A 15,355-nucleotide genomic window follows, 5' to 3' on the forward strand; every position below is an offset into this window, starting at 1 on the left:
CACTCTTATTGACTTCAGTGGAGCCAGGATTTTACCCCTAGTGTCTTAAACCTGCACAGAAACAAACAATTTAACTGTTCTAGCTTTGGCTCAGGATTTGCAAATCTCATCATGACATTTTTTCATGAAGATTATTGAGTGGGTTAAGCATCCTGACTCTCGTATGGTATGTGGATCATAAACTACTTTCTGAACATTAGTACACAATACACTCAGTTACTGTAAAACAGTATTCCAAAAGTTTTCCGTGAATATGGTCTCCAAGTTCACTATGTCATATAATGGACATCAGATTTTTGGACTTGCAACATCAACCTAACTTTAAAGACATTTACTATGTTGGTAGTTTTTGGCAGAATCAGTTTGAGCATGATAATGTTTTCAGCATGTATATCTTTTGAATCCAGATTATTACAGATTAGAAAAAGGAACAGAATACACGTAGGGATTGCAGAAACACAAATTAAGGCAGCAACCAACACTAGTTCCAATTATATGTGGACTATGAAACTCACTTTTCCAAAGAAAGCCTGGTTTAATACACCTTGGCTAGACATTAAAAGGGTATTTGTTGTTATTCTGTCCTCAGATATTATCAATTCCATTTCTCAAAAGATAAGATGAACAGATTCAGAGATAGGGTGACCAGATATCAACTGTGAAATAACGGGTGGGGAGTAATAGAAGCCTATATAAGAAAAAGTCCCCAAAATCAGGACTGTACCTATGAAAATGAGACATCTGGTCACCCTGTTCAGGGAGGGCTTATCTAGTACAACTCTCAAAATAATAGCATCTTAAACTGTCATATCTGTGCTTTGGAAACCACACAGCAAAGAGTAACTGAGTGCACAGTATGAAATCTGGGTGTGAAAATTATTGATGGAAATAAATATTTTGTCTGTTTAAATTTGCTAGCGATCACTAATAATCACAGCTAGTCCAATATTAAGGATATAAATTAACATATTTCATGAAGAGAGTGTGTACCTAATAGAACTACCTTAACTAAAGGTAAGATCCCAGGAAACCGATCCCATGATGAGAGGGAGAGGTTGTCTCCATTATCACCATGCAGAATCAGGTCTTCTTAAGAAATAAATGTAAAAACAACAAAACTGCATTTAAGTACTTCTATTACGTATATTAATTTTCAAATGATTTGTCTTTTCAGCCTCCATCACATCTACAACACACCCTTTGTACCATTGCCATCTAGCTACACAAGGGAGCAGCTCATTTTTGTGCTAGAACATTGTTTGCATACTCAGAAACATATACAAGTGAGTGTTTAAAACCAAGTGAAGGGAAGTGTGAGCTCACAGAAATATTTAGTGAGTGGCCACAAATTCAAGTACTGATTCTGGGACAGTGAGGAGTACAGAAGTCACTGTAGATACAGATTCATCATCCTGGATCTTTGAAAATAATTAATGATTTAATGACACTTCTGCTATCTTTTTCACTTAAAAAGGCTGAAGAAAACTGTACAGACCTGTTTCTGCTTTGATTTACACCAGTTTCATACTGGTGTAGTTCCACTAACTTCATTAGAGTCACTCGCGACTTAAGAAGTCGCACCTATGTATACAAAACAAAAAATCCAAGGTCTCGCCTATGAATGATCAGTTGATCAATTCTGTGGTCCCAAAGAGTCAAATTTGTGCTGCAACCCTTGATCACAACATGGATTTATTCAAGAGGAAGCCCACGCTAAAGCAGTCATTGGTAAAATATTTACTGGATTATCCTACGTAGGTGGAGTGATTGCCAGCAATATCGTCTGCCGTTATGATTAATCTGCACATGACAAACTAGCCTTGCTGCAACTTGAGACAGAAACTGAAAACCTATGGAATGCAATTCCAGAGTCAGAATCTATCTAGACATTTATGCAGTGCTCATCACCATGGCATCCAAGAATCAGAATGAGCTCTTATAACCCAAGTTCATTATATTTCTTCTCAATAATAACTACCTCCTTTTGACATCTCATGCTGCAGTTTACTTTGCATTACATTCATGCCACATTTCCAGCAGATTCTTTTAACCTGGTCATTATTTGATGCAGTACCTGCTTCAAGCAGGATAAAATTAATCAATTTTACATAAGTGGCATGGCACAGACTTCTGACCTTACCCTGCATCCAATTGTTTCAAATTGATGAGCTCCACACATAAGCATTTTAATAGCCAAAAACAAAACAACTGTAAGTTATGGTACAATCTGAGAACAGAATGGCCATGTGTGACTCACAGAGTATGGCCCTAAGCAACCCCAATTAAATAATTAATGGTTATTAGAAACCAGAAATGTTATGTTAAATAATGTAAAATAGCTTTAATGTCACTAAAAGTGTGATAAAACAGCTAAAGCTTAGGAGCATAAAGGGCTTCCTGCAAGGTTGGGTTTAGCGTCCATGCATTATACTGCCCAAAATCATGGCAAATAGATTAGAATATTAAAAAGGACAGTCAAGACCAATATGTGACCCAGCTTCAAATGTTCATGAAGCTACTCGCAACAGACTATTGATTACTTCAATGTGTTCTTTAGAAAAAGAGAGAGAGACACAGAGACAATTGAAGCAATGCCAAAACCATTTGTGGGGATGAGGGAACCATGCCAATACTGGCTTCAATAGTACAGTGAAGAGAAAAAAAAGCTTAAGACTTCGGTTTTGTCCATAATCACAAGATTAATATACAGAAACTTAGATAACACATTGCTCTTTACCCTTGACATTGATGCAGAAGCTGTCTGCCCTGTTGCTTTTGGTGACCAAGACCCAGCCATGGATGGTGCAGCAGCACATACGTCCCTTGTGCCTCCCGGTGACCAGGATCTTGAGGTAGATGGGCACTACCAGTACTCACAAGCTTGCATTCAGGGGAGTTTTCAGCACACAGGTCGCAAGTCAGACTTAAGGCTTCTCCATTATTAATAATGATTTAAACTTGATGTCCCTATTTTTTCGAGATCTACTTTTAAAGGAGCTTCAGATTTTACACTTACTAGGGATAAAACAGTGCCTTCCAAACAGCTGAGGTACCAAGGATGCCCGTCACTGACCAGGATAGCTTCCCACCAGGAAAGATACCTCTTAAAGCCCGGGGATCTTCACATTCCCCAGAACAAATTCCAGAGCAACCCCTTTAATGGGGTAAAAAACAAAAGGGGGAAACAATTCCAACTAACAAACACAACTAACTATACAAAAACTAAGTGTGAAGAGAACAGGCACACTCTATGCTTCATCTCAGGCAGAAGGCAGTTGGCGAGGAACTGAGGGCGGTTTGCCCGCATAGTCCTATATATCTTCATTACTGGGCACAAGGATGTGTAGGGTGCATGTGCAGATCAAACAGGCACCGCAATCAAATATGTGTCCATATGCACTTGAAGTGGAAAGTCTGACATAGAGCACCCTGGAGACACTCCTTGAAGAAAAAAGGCATTTTATAATCCCATTCTTAAATGTATCAAGCTCTGGGCTTCTCTACGCTACAGGCACTACAGCACCACAGCTGCGACTATGCCACTGTAGCATCATAGTATAGATATTTGCTTCAGCAACAGAAGAGGGTTTTCCATCGCTGTAGTTAATTCACCCCTCTGAGCAGTGATAACTTGGCTGATGGAGCAATTCCTCTATCAACCTAACAGTGTCTATACCGAGGCTTAGAGTACGTCTACACTACAGGATAAATTCGAATTAGCTTAAACCGATTTTATAAAACAGATATTATAAAGTCGATTGTGCGTGTCCACACTAGGCACATTAATTCAGTGGTGTGCATCCGTGGTCCGAGGCTAGCATCGATTTCTGGAGCAGTGCACTCTGGGTAGCTACTGTAAAAGAATGAGGCCAATAATGTCGATTTGCATCCACACTAACCCTAAATCGATATAGTAATATCGATTTTAGCGTTACTCCTCTCTTTTTGTAGGAGTACAGAAATCGATTTAAAGAGCCCTTTAAATCAATATAAAGAGCAGTGTAGTGTGGACGGGTGCAGCGTTAAATCGATTTAATGCTGTTAAAATTGGTTTAACAGCGTAGTGTGGACCAGGCCCTAGATTGTCTTACTAAGTCTTCCAGGAAGTGACTTTTTCACACCCCTGAGCGACACAGCTAGAGCAAGCTAAGTTGTGTGTGTACACCAGGCTTTATTAATCTTATAATTAGCTAGGCAGTCTGCCCCACTACTCCTATCAAATTAGATTGTAAACTCTTCAGGACCTATTTGTAAACAGCACAGTGGGGCTCTGGTCAGTGACTGTGGGCTCTCAGTACTACCACAATACAAATAAATAATAATATGAACAGCAACATTATCTATGGTTGCTTAATTCAAAATCATTGTTTTATCAGGTATTTATTTTTAAAAAGTTTCACCACAGTATGACTTTCAGAGACTGGTAAAATATTGTTTCAGCAATGTTGTCAAACTCACTTTGCTTTCTTCTTCTAAAGATTTCTTGATTTGTGGGGATTTAAAACTTCAAAGAGCACTTCACATTTACTGCACTATGGGAAATATTAGTGCAGAGAATGACATACTGTGATGACATTATGCTGTATGGAAGCACTCAATTTTTAAAACTACTCATTTCTTGGAACTGATTAAACTTATGTGTCAGGCAATAGATCAGTTGGCAGCCAAGGCTTTCCTCCATGGATCCTGAATGCACTAAGGACCTGATCCAACTCCCATTCTGAAGTCAGTAGAAAGACTTCCACTGGCTTCAAAGGGTTTTGGCTCTAGCTACCCACATACTTACATGGCCCTCATGACCATAATAACTGAGCACTCTCTGTTCCTAAGTCTCCTGGGGGCAGGAGGCAGCTGCATCAGGTTGAAGCAGACCAGCTCCTTGACACCTACAAAGGGAGTCCCAAGTTGTAAAGGCAGGTAGAACAGAAAGGAAAAGGAAAATACCAATTTGCTGCATCAATTCCTTTGACTCTAGCTTCAATGACAGGAAAGTCTTGTTCATGGCATCACTGGAGCCTGGGGCACACAGTCGCCTCAACAATTTTCCATTTAAAATAATAAATGGAAGTGTCTCAAATGCTCAGCAGACAAACGCCTGGCTGTTAACAGAGCAACATGATCATCACCTACCTGTAAATGGGTACAGATGACAGCTGCAAGCCAAGTGATCTCCCAGGAGAGCCGTGTGGTTTGGGGGCTGGCCATCCTCCTGCCCTTGCTCTGCTGAGAGAGGTGGTTTCAGTTATAATTAAACAAAGTCAAGTGCCTCCTGCCAGAGTCTCAGTGACTAAAACAAACTGGGCAAGGACAGGGAGCTGGGCTTTGGAAGGAATGCAACCCAGACACCCGAGGTTTGTGCTGGCCGGCAAAGCAGACTCGCAGCTTACTCCATAGGCACAGCCTGCAGGGTGAGGTAGTTCCAGTGAGGGAACAGAACGGGAAACAAATACGTTCGGGAAAGCTGGCAACGGTGGGCGAGTTAGAGTCTCTCCTACGTGCGAGTTAATTTATCAAACCAGCAAAGCCTCCCATCGCAGTCCTCAGAGAAGAGGATGTTTGATGAGCTCTTTCTTCAGCATCCGCGCCCACTCGGAGCTGAGGGGCCAGCCCCGGGACGTCGCCATTCATTTACACCGCTTCCAACCCTGCTAGCTCCACGCCGCTCACAGACAAGTCGTCAAGGAAGGAAAACTAAGCCCATCCGTTTAGCAGCGATCACCCTCGGTTTGACGGCTACATCCAGCTGTCCGCCGTTTTTACTGAAAACTTAAACCCACCAAAGGAATCACGTACGAAGTCCGCTAATTGTTACTGACCTTTAAAGTAAGCAAACCTTTTCGCCCCGTGCTTAAAGCTGGAGCGGGCTATACCGGCATTACCAAAATGATCTCATCAGAAAGGTTACCGCACGCTTCCCCACCGCCACCCTCCTCCTTCCAGGGACATTGTGCAAAGCCCTGCAGGAGTCTAAATGCAAATCTAGTCTTAAAACAAAACAAACCCACCCTTCTCCTCTTTAAATAGGCCAGATGTCCCAAAGGAAAACTACAGTAACTATCCAAACAGACCTGTTCTTGCACCTGTCAACTAACTCTAATTAAGATTCCGTACGGAAATCAGGCTGTTTACGTCCTCACCGTTCGGCAGGGCAGCCGTATGCTTTTGTCATTCAAAAGTTTTAATCAACTACAACATTTCAAGAATGAAGATTCCCTCCCCCCCACACACACATATTACTGCCCCTGCCTGCGATTGAAACAACTGAGCCAAGATGCCTATTTGGCAGGCTTTGGTATATACAGATTCCCATTAGGCTTTTTTATAAAGTGATCTGCCGCGGTGAAGCAAATGAAGCCCTGCGATGCACAACAAGCGAAGTGCAGGGCGCCTCTATTTACAACGAGCAGGACCTTACTATTTTGGTGGCTCGCTTTGTCCAATCTGGCGAATGAGTTACGGGGGGGGGGGGGGGGGGGCGCTAATGGAAACCACAAATGTTCGAGCCTCGGGCCAGCTGAGGACTGGGTCAAAGCGCCTTGGCGTGGGGGACCCCGGGCACACCCCCGTTCTCAGCACGCTCTTGCCCTCCACTGAAGCTAGCGCTACCCCCGGTGCGGGGCTGGGCTGGGCTTCCCCACACACACACACACACACACACACACACACACGTCCTCCCCCTTGCACCGTGCCAGCCACAGAGCCAGTGCCTCGCCTCTCGCTCTCTCCTGCGCCAAGGAGTAAATGCACGGGCCCGAGTATGAGCCCCCGGCCCCTTCCGCGCCCCTCTCCCCCGATTTCAGTAGTCCCCGGACGGCAGCAGCGGGAGCCCCGTAACAACCAGGGGCGCCTCCCTCCCGGGGCAGGCAACAGCCCCGCGTGACTGGCAGCAGCTGCCGCTCTAGCCCAGGGAGCTTCCTTCGCCCAGCAGCAGCTGGGACCTCACCCACCTTGTGCAGGGCCGAGCGCCCCGGCTTCTCGGGCAGCGTGTGCAGGGGCAGGCGGCTCAGGCTCTGCGGGACGCTGCTTCCCACCACGCCTGTCAGTGCCCCCGGGCTACAGCATCCCGAATTAAACGCGCCTGCCCCTCCCTCGCGCCAGGCTCCAGCCCACCGCCGGCTGCTGGAAACGGGCCGCCCCCTCCGGTGACAGCCGAGCCGCTCCCCCCCCCCCCTGCGCCCCGCCGGCGGGAGCCGGGACAGCGCGCGCGCCCCCACCTGCAGCGCTGGGGCTCCCCGCCCCTGCCCGCCAGCCACCTCCTCCTCGGTGACACTGGCCTATAAGCCCCGCTTCCAACTGCCCTGCAGCGGGAGTCTGGCTTCTAGTCCCGCGGCCCCAGCACCACTGCGCCGGGAATCCAGTATCCAGCCCCCCAGACCACTACCCCGGAGGAACCACCGCATCGATGCAGCAGGTACCCCCACCTTCCAGCTCCTCCGCCGCAACTCACGGGGCTGCAGCCGTCCAGCTTCCTGCAGCAACGCACGAGATCCCGCCTCAGCGCCCCCACCTGCAGCCCCAGGCCAATGCAGACGGAGCCTCGAGCTACAGGAGCCCCAGCTTGTGCAGGTAAAAGTTACACATTCACCCTGTCCTGGAAAACTCTCAGCCAGTTAGCAAAAGCCGACTCTCATCCACTGCCTAGCCCATGTGCCCTGCTGGGACAAAGGGACCTGCAGTAGCAGGGAGTTCTTCTTCCCCAGTGTAATTTAGCCAGCAAATTGATGCTAATCAATTCCCAAACCACAACAATCCCGATAACGCTCAATACAGCTGCAAATCTCTTTATACACTAAAGATGAGTTGAATCTCCGACTGTGTATGCCCCAAACAACACTTGGTAACGTTTTATCCCCTTACTTGAGACTGATGAACGATATATAACATTGCAAAACCTTTTTACCTCTGCACTGTTGCTTCCCTCTCATGGGCCAAAGGAAATTTCCAGTTACATAGCATCAGTACTCAACAGACAGTAAAAAAGGTCTATTATTTTATCTGTGCCACTGAAGTTAAAAATATACACCAGTGGACTAAACATAACTGATGAAGGGTTTGTTCAAATACGTTGCAAGGGAAACTTTTACAGTTTGTTTAGACTTCTCGAAAGCAAGCTAAATATTTTCTCTTCCATAGTTAGGACAGGTGCGCCCTCTAGTGAAACAACTAATATGAGAAGAAAACCAAAGAGAAGATGGAAGGTGAGTTGAAGGGTCATGTTGGGGGAGGTCCTCAGACCCAACTGTAACGTCTTTTACAGTTATGGTGACCAGACAGCAAACGTGAAAAATCAGGAGGGGGGGGGGAATAGGAGCCTATATAAGAAAAAGACCCAAAAATCCGGACTGTTCCTGTAAAATCAGGACATCTGGTCACCCTATTTACAGTGAAAGTTCTAATGAACTGTACTGGCTCTGTACAAATAGCTTGGCGGGGTCCCAGCTTATTTATGTCTCAATCGTTCCCTTATCAAACATACTCAGTTTTCAAGTAAAGATGTCTATCTAAATGTCAACCTGGCAAACTCATGGGGAAAGCTGAGAAAAGCTGTCTCCTTTCCTGCTCATGTATTACCATGAGTAATAGGTTTGTGTTATAACAGGAAATATAACTAAAACTAGATGCATCTGAGGAAGTGGGTATTCACCCACGAAAGCTCATGCTCCAAAACGTCTGTTAGTCTATAAGGTGCCACAGGATTCTTTGCTGCTTTTACAGATCCAGACTAACACGTCTACCCCTCTGATACTTAAAACTAAGAGACTGGCCTGTCCTAGTCACCTGACATGGGACTAGAAGGTTAGTACATCTGTTTCATGACAGAGTTCACTATCAAGTGACTTCAGTTACACTGCAACTTACAATGCAACCACATTGTCCTTAAATTATGTTTACATTTAGACCTTGTACAACACTATTACCATTAGTGAGGTTGCACAGGTGTAACTAGGATATACATTGAAGCCAATCAGGTTACACAGGTGGCCCAAAATTGGAATTTTGTTAACAGTTCTGTTGAGTTTGGAACCAGAAAAAGATATAGTTCACTGTCCCAGAACTATGTTGGTTCTGAAGGGCTAACAATAAAACGTGTTTTCACTAAAGTAAGCGAATCTGACTCTGAATGCGGACATTCAGCATCAGCTGTAAAAGAAGGTGCCCTAGTTAGTTAATCACTTTTTGGAGCAGAACTACATGTTAAAAATGTTTAGCATTCTTGAGATCCTAAAATCTCTGTGTTCTCCAGAATAAAGGCTTGCAGAGTAGGAAAAACCACTGTGCTATCCTACTGTAAATAACTGACTGAATACACAGTTTGTTTTCCAAAATGGGCATATTTAGAGAGTATAGCAATGTGACCTGCATGAAGATATAGTGGTGCCTGTTTGCTCTCAATTTCAAGAAAAGTAGTGAAATTAGTGAAGAAACTCAAAAGGTTTGGAGATGTGGTTCTAATAAATATTTTCCATTTGAGTGCTTGTCCAAATTTTTTTTGTATTGTTTCTTTTCACTCTCCAACTCTGTGCTATTCAATTTTCTTCGTCTGTCCTCCCAACCCAACCAAATTCTTTCTCTAAGGATAATCATTTGCTTCTGACACCCATTTCCAGGCTGGTAGGCACAATCAGCTATTCCACAAAATACAATGGCACCATGTGTCTGAATATCAGAGGAAATGATCAACCCAAAATATGACTCCTGGAAATTTTGGTTCATCTTCAACACAGTTGTGAAATGGGAGAAACGTATTGTAATAGCCAGTAAAATAAATTATAGACATCAACCACCAGCGGAGTGTTAAAAATAGGAAAATTAATATGGATTCTAAGACCCAACCCTAGCTTTATGCAAGTGAATAGATCCACTGGCTCCAGTTAAGCTACTCATGGGCATAAAGTTACACAGATGCTTAAATCTTTGCGGGGTCTTAGACTGTAAATTATTTGGGAAAGAGACTATATCTCCCTTAGTGTTTTTATAGCATGTAGCACAATGGAATCATGTTCTTGATTGTGACCTCTGAGCATTACACATTGTATCGATAATAAACACTTACTAGTACTTGATGGATTGGTGCAGTCTCATACAGGTATTTTGTAAACAATACATCTATTATAATTAATATTTGATAGGAAGTGCTCCTGACCTAAACCATCCAAGTGACATGATTTTTGTTTGTTTGTTCCATTCTATCCCACTCTTTTTGGTCTGTTTTTGACTCCCTTGGATTAGACTGTTGCTTCTTGTAAAGTGCCATAAAAACTCATGAAACAATAATGTATTTGGAACATGTACTGCATAGATAATTCTCTTGTATATCCCAAATCTTAATTCAGAATTATTCCACATTGGGTATGTGGGATTTAGATGTACTCTTTGTAGTGGGAAACAATTCTGATATGCTGGTAGACTCCAAAATTCATATGCATAATTTCTTTATTAATCTGTTGTCAGTAGTTACGTTTTTCATTATACATATTCTTTCTTTTTCCTGGACTGTAAAATACGTATAATTTAGATTAATATTAAGCATGGCAATTGTGAGGCCCCATTCATAAAACTGTGAAATATGAAGATTTATGCTTATTTCATTTAACTATTGCAACTATGATCCTGTCCATCTGTGCAGCTGGCATGTTCCCACAAGGAAGTTGGTTGGAACTATGATAGCATTATCCTTTATTTATTTTGAGTTAGCTTAAGACCATGGGCCTTTGCAACTGAGCCCAGCATTGAAACACTTTCTCACACCCACACTTAGACTTGATTTTAACTACTGAAATTTCCAAATGAGACTGAACAGTGCAAATAGGAAAGACATGAGAAAAGAGGGTTTTTTGTGGGGCATAATCAAAGGCAAAATCAAAGAGGAAAAAAAATATCTGATTTTAGCTAGTCTACTAGTGTTTATAATAGCTCAGTTTAAGTGGGTTGTGACCATCAAAATTCAGCCCCTAGGTGTGTGCCAGCAAAGGATGTGCACCAGCAGAGGATGTGCAAGCCTAAAAAGGAAAATTAAGCATTTTTTTATATGTCATCATCATATTCAAGAGCAGGAGCAAAGTATCACTCTCTTTGAGATACTTCAACCCATTTATGACACACTTCTCTTAAAGCATGCTCAACTGAATCAACTGGATGTTCATGAGGGCCATTTTCACTACATAGGGAAAATCTACATTAGTCAGGGAGTGTTTGGCAAAGCTACAAACCTGAGCTCCACTGAAACAATGCAGAACAGCTTTTGTCTCCTAAAATAAGTCAAGATTAATTTTAATGAGTACCAAGCTGCAAGTGTCCTGCAGTTGCCTTGTGGCTGCAACTGCAGAAACTGAATTTTGGCTTCAGATCTCTAAATTATCAAGAAGAGCAACACCTGATAGACAAGTAAAAATAAAATATTTAGTTTCACATAACCAATATCACACGCAATAACACAATATCATAACTTGTTCTGTGGTTTTGTATTGTATTGGTGTTTGCCTTTAAATGACAAGCTCTTTGAGGCAGGGATCATACTCTGACAGACCTCACAAGCGTACAATGCTATAATAAGGACCAAATTCTTTGCTGGTTTAAGTTGGCGCAGCTCAAGTATGGTTGTGTAGCCTTGATCCCCAGGAGCTGCAAAAGGCATTGTGCTCCACATCGCCCCTTATCCAGTGCTATTAGTATATGGCCAGAAAAGCAGGTAGGAAACAGTGCCTTTAGTTTGAATTTTTTTGTTTATGGTTAAATGAGTATACTATTAACTCCCACAATGAATGCAACTCGTCGTTGTTTCAAGTATTTTAATAAAAATTGTCCATCTTTTCTGATCAAATTCCTTTTCAGCCTCAACTGAAACAACTTGTGACTTATTTGCATATTTATGATCCTGTCCAGTAGCAGCAGATATCTTAAATGTCACTACTTTCCTCTCCAAAATAAGCACACATTGATTCAGATGGCATACATTTTAGTTTTTATTGTACTTTAATGGTCAAAGCCCTCAATAAAATATTAGTACTGACATTTGGAGCTCAATTTTTAACACATTTACATGATTGTTATGTGGTTTTGTGGCATATTTTACAGAGGGATTGGGGTGATTATTGTGTGCATAATTTGAAAATGTGTAAACGTGCACAGATGAAGATCTGTATGCATATAAGTCAAAGGGAAAGTATACTGCGGAGGCAAAGTATGTTGTTTACTTATTCTTGATGTCTGTATTCCTTAACTTTGCAAAAAATACATCCCTACTGAAGACTAGGAACATGCCAAGTTTGAATTCCTGAGCCTGTTTTCTGTCCTCCTGCAAATATGTCACTGATCTACTTCCCCCAAAGTCTTTGATTGCGGTGACTTCTGCAGTTGTCAAGAGTAAAGTGTTCTGGGGTATATCAGTGCCACATCAGGTAACAGTAAATAAATTGGCCCCAGGAGCTCTGGGGACATCAGTATTGTTGCAAGCTGTGGACAACAGCAGATAAACAAAACTCATCAGTAGGTAAAGAGTATTACTTTTGCTCACTGAAACTCTGCAGTGATGGTGATGGGAAGGACATGAGGGGAATGAGCAGACTAGTTGGAAATGCTGGAGATTCAGACTTTGAGGATATCAAATACAGCTGGCAGGAAAAGAAGTGTGAATGTTTATGTCTTCCAAGTGTCAAAGTTTTTCTTTGATAGCAATTTTCCACTGGGACTTCCTCTGCCTTATAACCTGGGCCATTTTTCCTCAAAGTGAAAACACAGATTCAAATATGATCTAATATTGAAGCCTGCTGTTATCCTGGAACAGATCCACAGTATCTCTGTTTAAGTCAGTACAGTTATAAATCTGGAGTAACTGAGAGCAGAATTTCGGCCCACTTTCTTATTCCACACAGGGATCCTGTATGGATGTCAATGTGTGTTCTTGGCAAATGTCACGGGGTGAGAGTATGAAGAAGTAGATATCCTTCCAGACTGTGATCATGTGGATAGAGTTATTCGGTATTTGTAACTGAGAGCAGAATAGTCTAATACACTGATATGTAAAGAAAGAATATGACACTATATCAGAAAAAAAGACATCAATGACCAAAAACTGCTATCAGGTACACACATCTTACTTCAGATTTTGCCAGGAAAAAAATCAGTTGTTTTATTTTTACATTTGGCTCAAAAATTAATAAAAATCAGTGCTAAAATTTCTAAAATATAAAATATATATAGGGATGGGGAAAATGTACACACGAATAATTGTGTGTATAAAGAAGAAGTATAAAGTGCCACAACTCTGGGTCCAAAAGTAACTTTTGAAAGTCATTTTATTTTAAAATAACCACTTTTAAATGTTTTACTAATTTTTCAGTTCCAAAATCTCATTTTTTCCTGACTGCTTACCATCTATTAGTAAAAAGATGTGATGTTTACCTGACACTGAGCCATCAATTCTGCAGTATAATGGACGACAACCCATCATAAGGCAAATAAAGATTTTATAAATAGTTCACATGATATGGCTGCTAGTTTCTTTGTTTAGTCCTGACCATTGTGAAATAAAGCAATTTTTAAAAAGAAGCCTGTAGTGCTGACAGAAGACAAAAACACAGCAAGCACTATGAAACTCGCCCTGATTTATTTAGACAGACAAGTCAAGTATTATGTGTACAATACTACATAGAAATTTCATTTGTGGATATTTTGTATGATTCAAAAGCAAAGAAGGGGGTTAAATCCCTATTTGTGTATATTAAAATCAGTGACATGAAGACTGTAATTTCCTTTTCACTCCGTGAAGTGAGGTGTGTTCTGAATCCATTTTATAGGCCACACAACTCTAGTCTGGTATTTAACTGTGATATATACCGGTACTACTTTCTAACTTCTATTGTTCTAATTTCCTAGTGGGAGACTCTTGACTTTCTCAAGGAGTTTCCATCTTCCATCCAGTTATTATTAGTAATACATTAGCACAACCATTACCAAGACGTTAGGTCTCACAATCCCACTTCAGGGAGGCTCGGTACAGAGACAGAAGCATTGAAGACTAATGCATGAGCCAGAAGCATTAGAATGTTCACAGGCTGATTTGAGAGCATCATGTCCATAAACTGATCGTTAAGGAAGGGTCCTTTTGAATGAAAACGGAGAGAGTCTGTAAGAGAAAGGAAACTGCTGATAGGTTGTGAAAACCTCTGCTAACTACGTAAAGGCTGCATCCATTCCTAGAATTTGCCAGTGCAGACCTCATTATTTTTATTTTAATGAACCCATCCGGCCTACGGCCTGTAGCCTAAACATTTTTGTTTAAATAATATTCGTAAACTATACCAGTCTGCAACTATGTTCAGATCAGTCATATATCAAGGGGATATGTCCATCTAGAAAGCAGGGACATCTAGAAGCTTAGCAGTTCATGATTATTATTGATAGGGTCGGTCAGAAAATGTGCGTGGGGGAGAACCTGCAAATAGTTTAGTTGGATTTTTTCTCCCGATTTTCATTCACATTTTTCGTTTTCTTTCACCAGTTCTAGATCTGGTAAAAGAAATAGGGGGGAAAACCTGCAAACACTTTAGAAGGTTTTTGGTTTCGCTATATTTCATTGTAATTTTGAATTTTTCTATGAAGCTCTAATTATTTACTATAGGTCAAATTCATTCTTCATGTTGAATACTAGTTTATTCCATGAGTAGCCCCACTGAAGCCAACGATCTCACACATGGGGGAAAGTGCTAGTCCACCTCAGTAAAAGTGTCACATATATGTAGCCCCACAAGTTAACCAACTCTGTACAACAGATGAACAGTGCCAACATATACCCAATCCCTGTCCCAGAGAGCTGACAGTGCAAATGCACAAGAGGAACTGGGATAGTAAAATACAATATACAATCCTTAAAAAAACAACAGGGGTTCAGTGGCTGAGAGAACATGAATCCAGAAAACAACCAGGGGCCAGAATCTGTATTGTTGCCCAAGAGGGAGAAGAACAAAGGGGGTTTATGCCATCTTTGCACCCTCTGAATTCTGGCCTGATCCCGTGGAGACCAGGGCTTAACTTTGAGCAGTTTCAAAGTCTGCTCTAAATTATATGGCGTTAAACTGACTGGAATGGCTGCTTGTGGAGCACACTGGAGCCCAGAATAGCCATAGTCCAGTGCACCTTTTCCTGCTCCTGAGACATTCCTGCCATGCCTCTGTGCTGAGGGCTATATGAAAATGTGGCATAGAGTTAATCTGGCCTACACTGTGGAGATTCCCCAATAAGGAGCTCCATCTGGATTCCAGCCCCTTTACTCCACCTCAGTGGTGTAAAATAGCATTCTTCTCAAAGTTGGGCCCCTGCTTGTTCAGAGAAAATCTCTGGCAGTCTGGGCTGGTTT

The 15,355-nt window shown here is 42.0% G+C and overlaps 1 protein-coding gene across 3 annotated transcripts in view; it reads right to left on the reverse strand.

Moving 5' to 3' along the window:
- ADAMTSL3 (ADAMTS like 3) overlaps positions 1-7,038 on the reverse strand; it is a 292,061-nt gene extending 285,023 nt beyond the window's left edge. For 2 of the 3 annotated variants that reach the window (XM_030578651.1, XM_030578649.1), the window contains exons 1-2: positions 6,948-7,038; positions 5,131-5,223 (exon numbers count right to left, since the gene is read on the reverse strand). In XM_030578651.1, the coding sequence (XP_030434511.1) occupies positions 5,131-5,205 (75 nt within the window). In that variant the 5' untranslated portion in view covers positions 5,206-5,223; positions 6,948-7,038. The remainder of the gene's footprint in view (positions 1-5,130; positions 5,224-6,947) is intronic. The other variant, XM_030578650.1, reaches the window with a different exon arrangement.
- Between the last annotated feature and the right edge of the window lie 8,317 nt (positions 7,039-15,355).

Source organism: Gopherus evgoodei, chromosome 10 (genome assembly GCF_007399415.2).
Source record: "Gopherus evgoodei ecotype Sinaloan lineage chromosome 10, rGopEvg1_v1.p, whole genome shotgun sequence".
Taxonomy (NCBI): domain Eukaryota; kingdom Metazoa; phylum Chordata; order Testudines; family Testudinidae; genus Gopherus; species Gopherus evgoodei.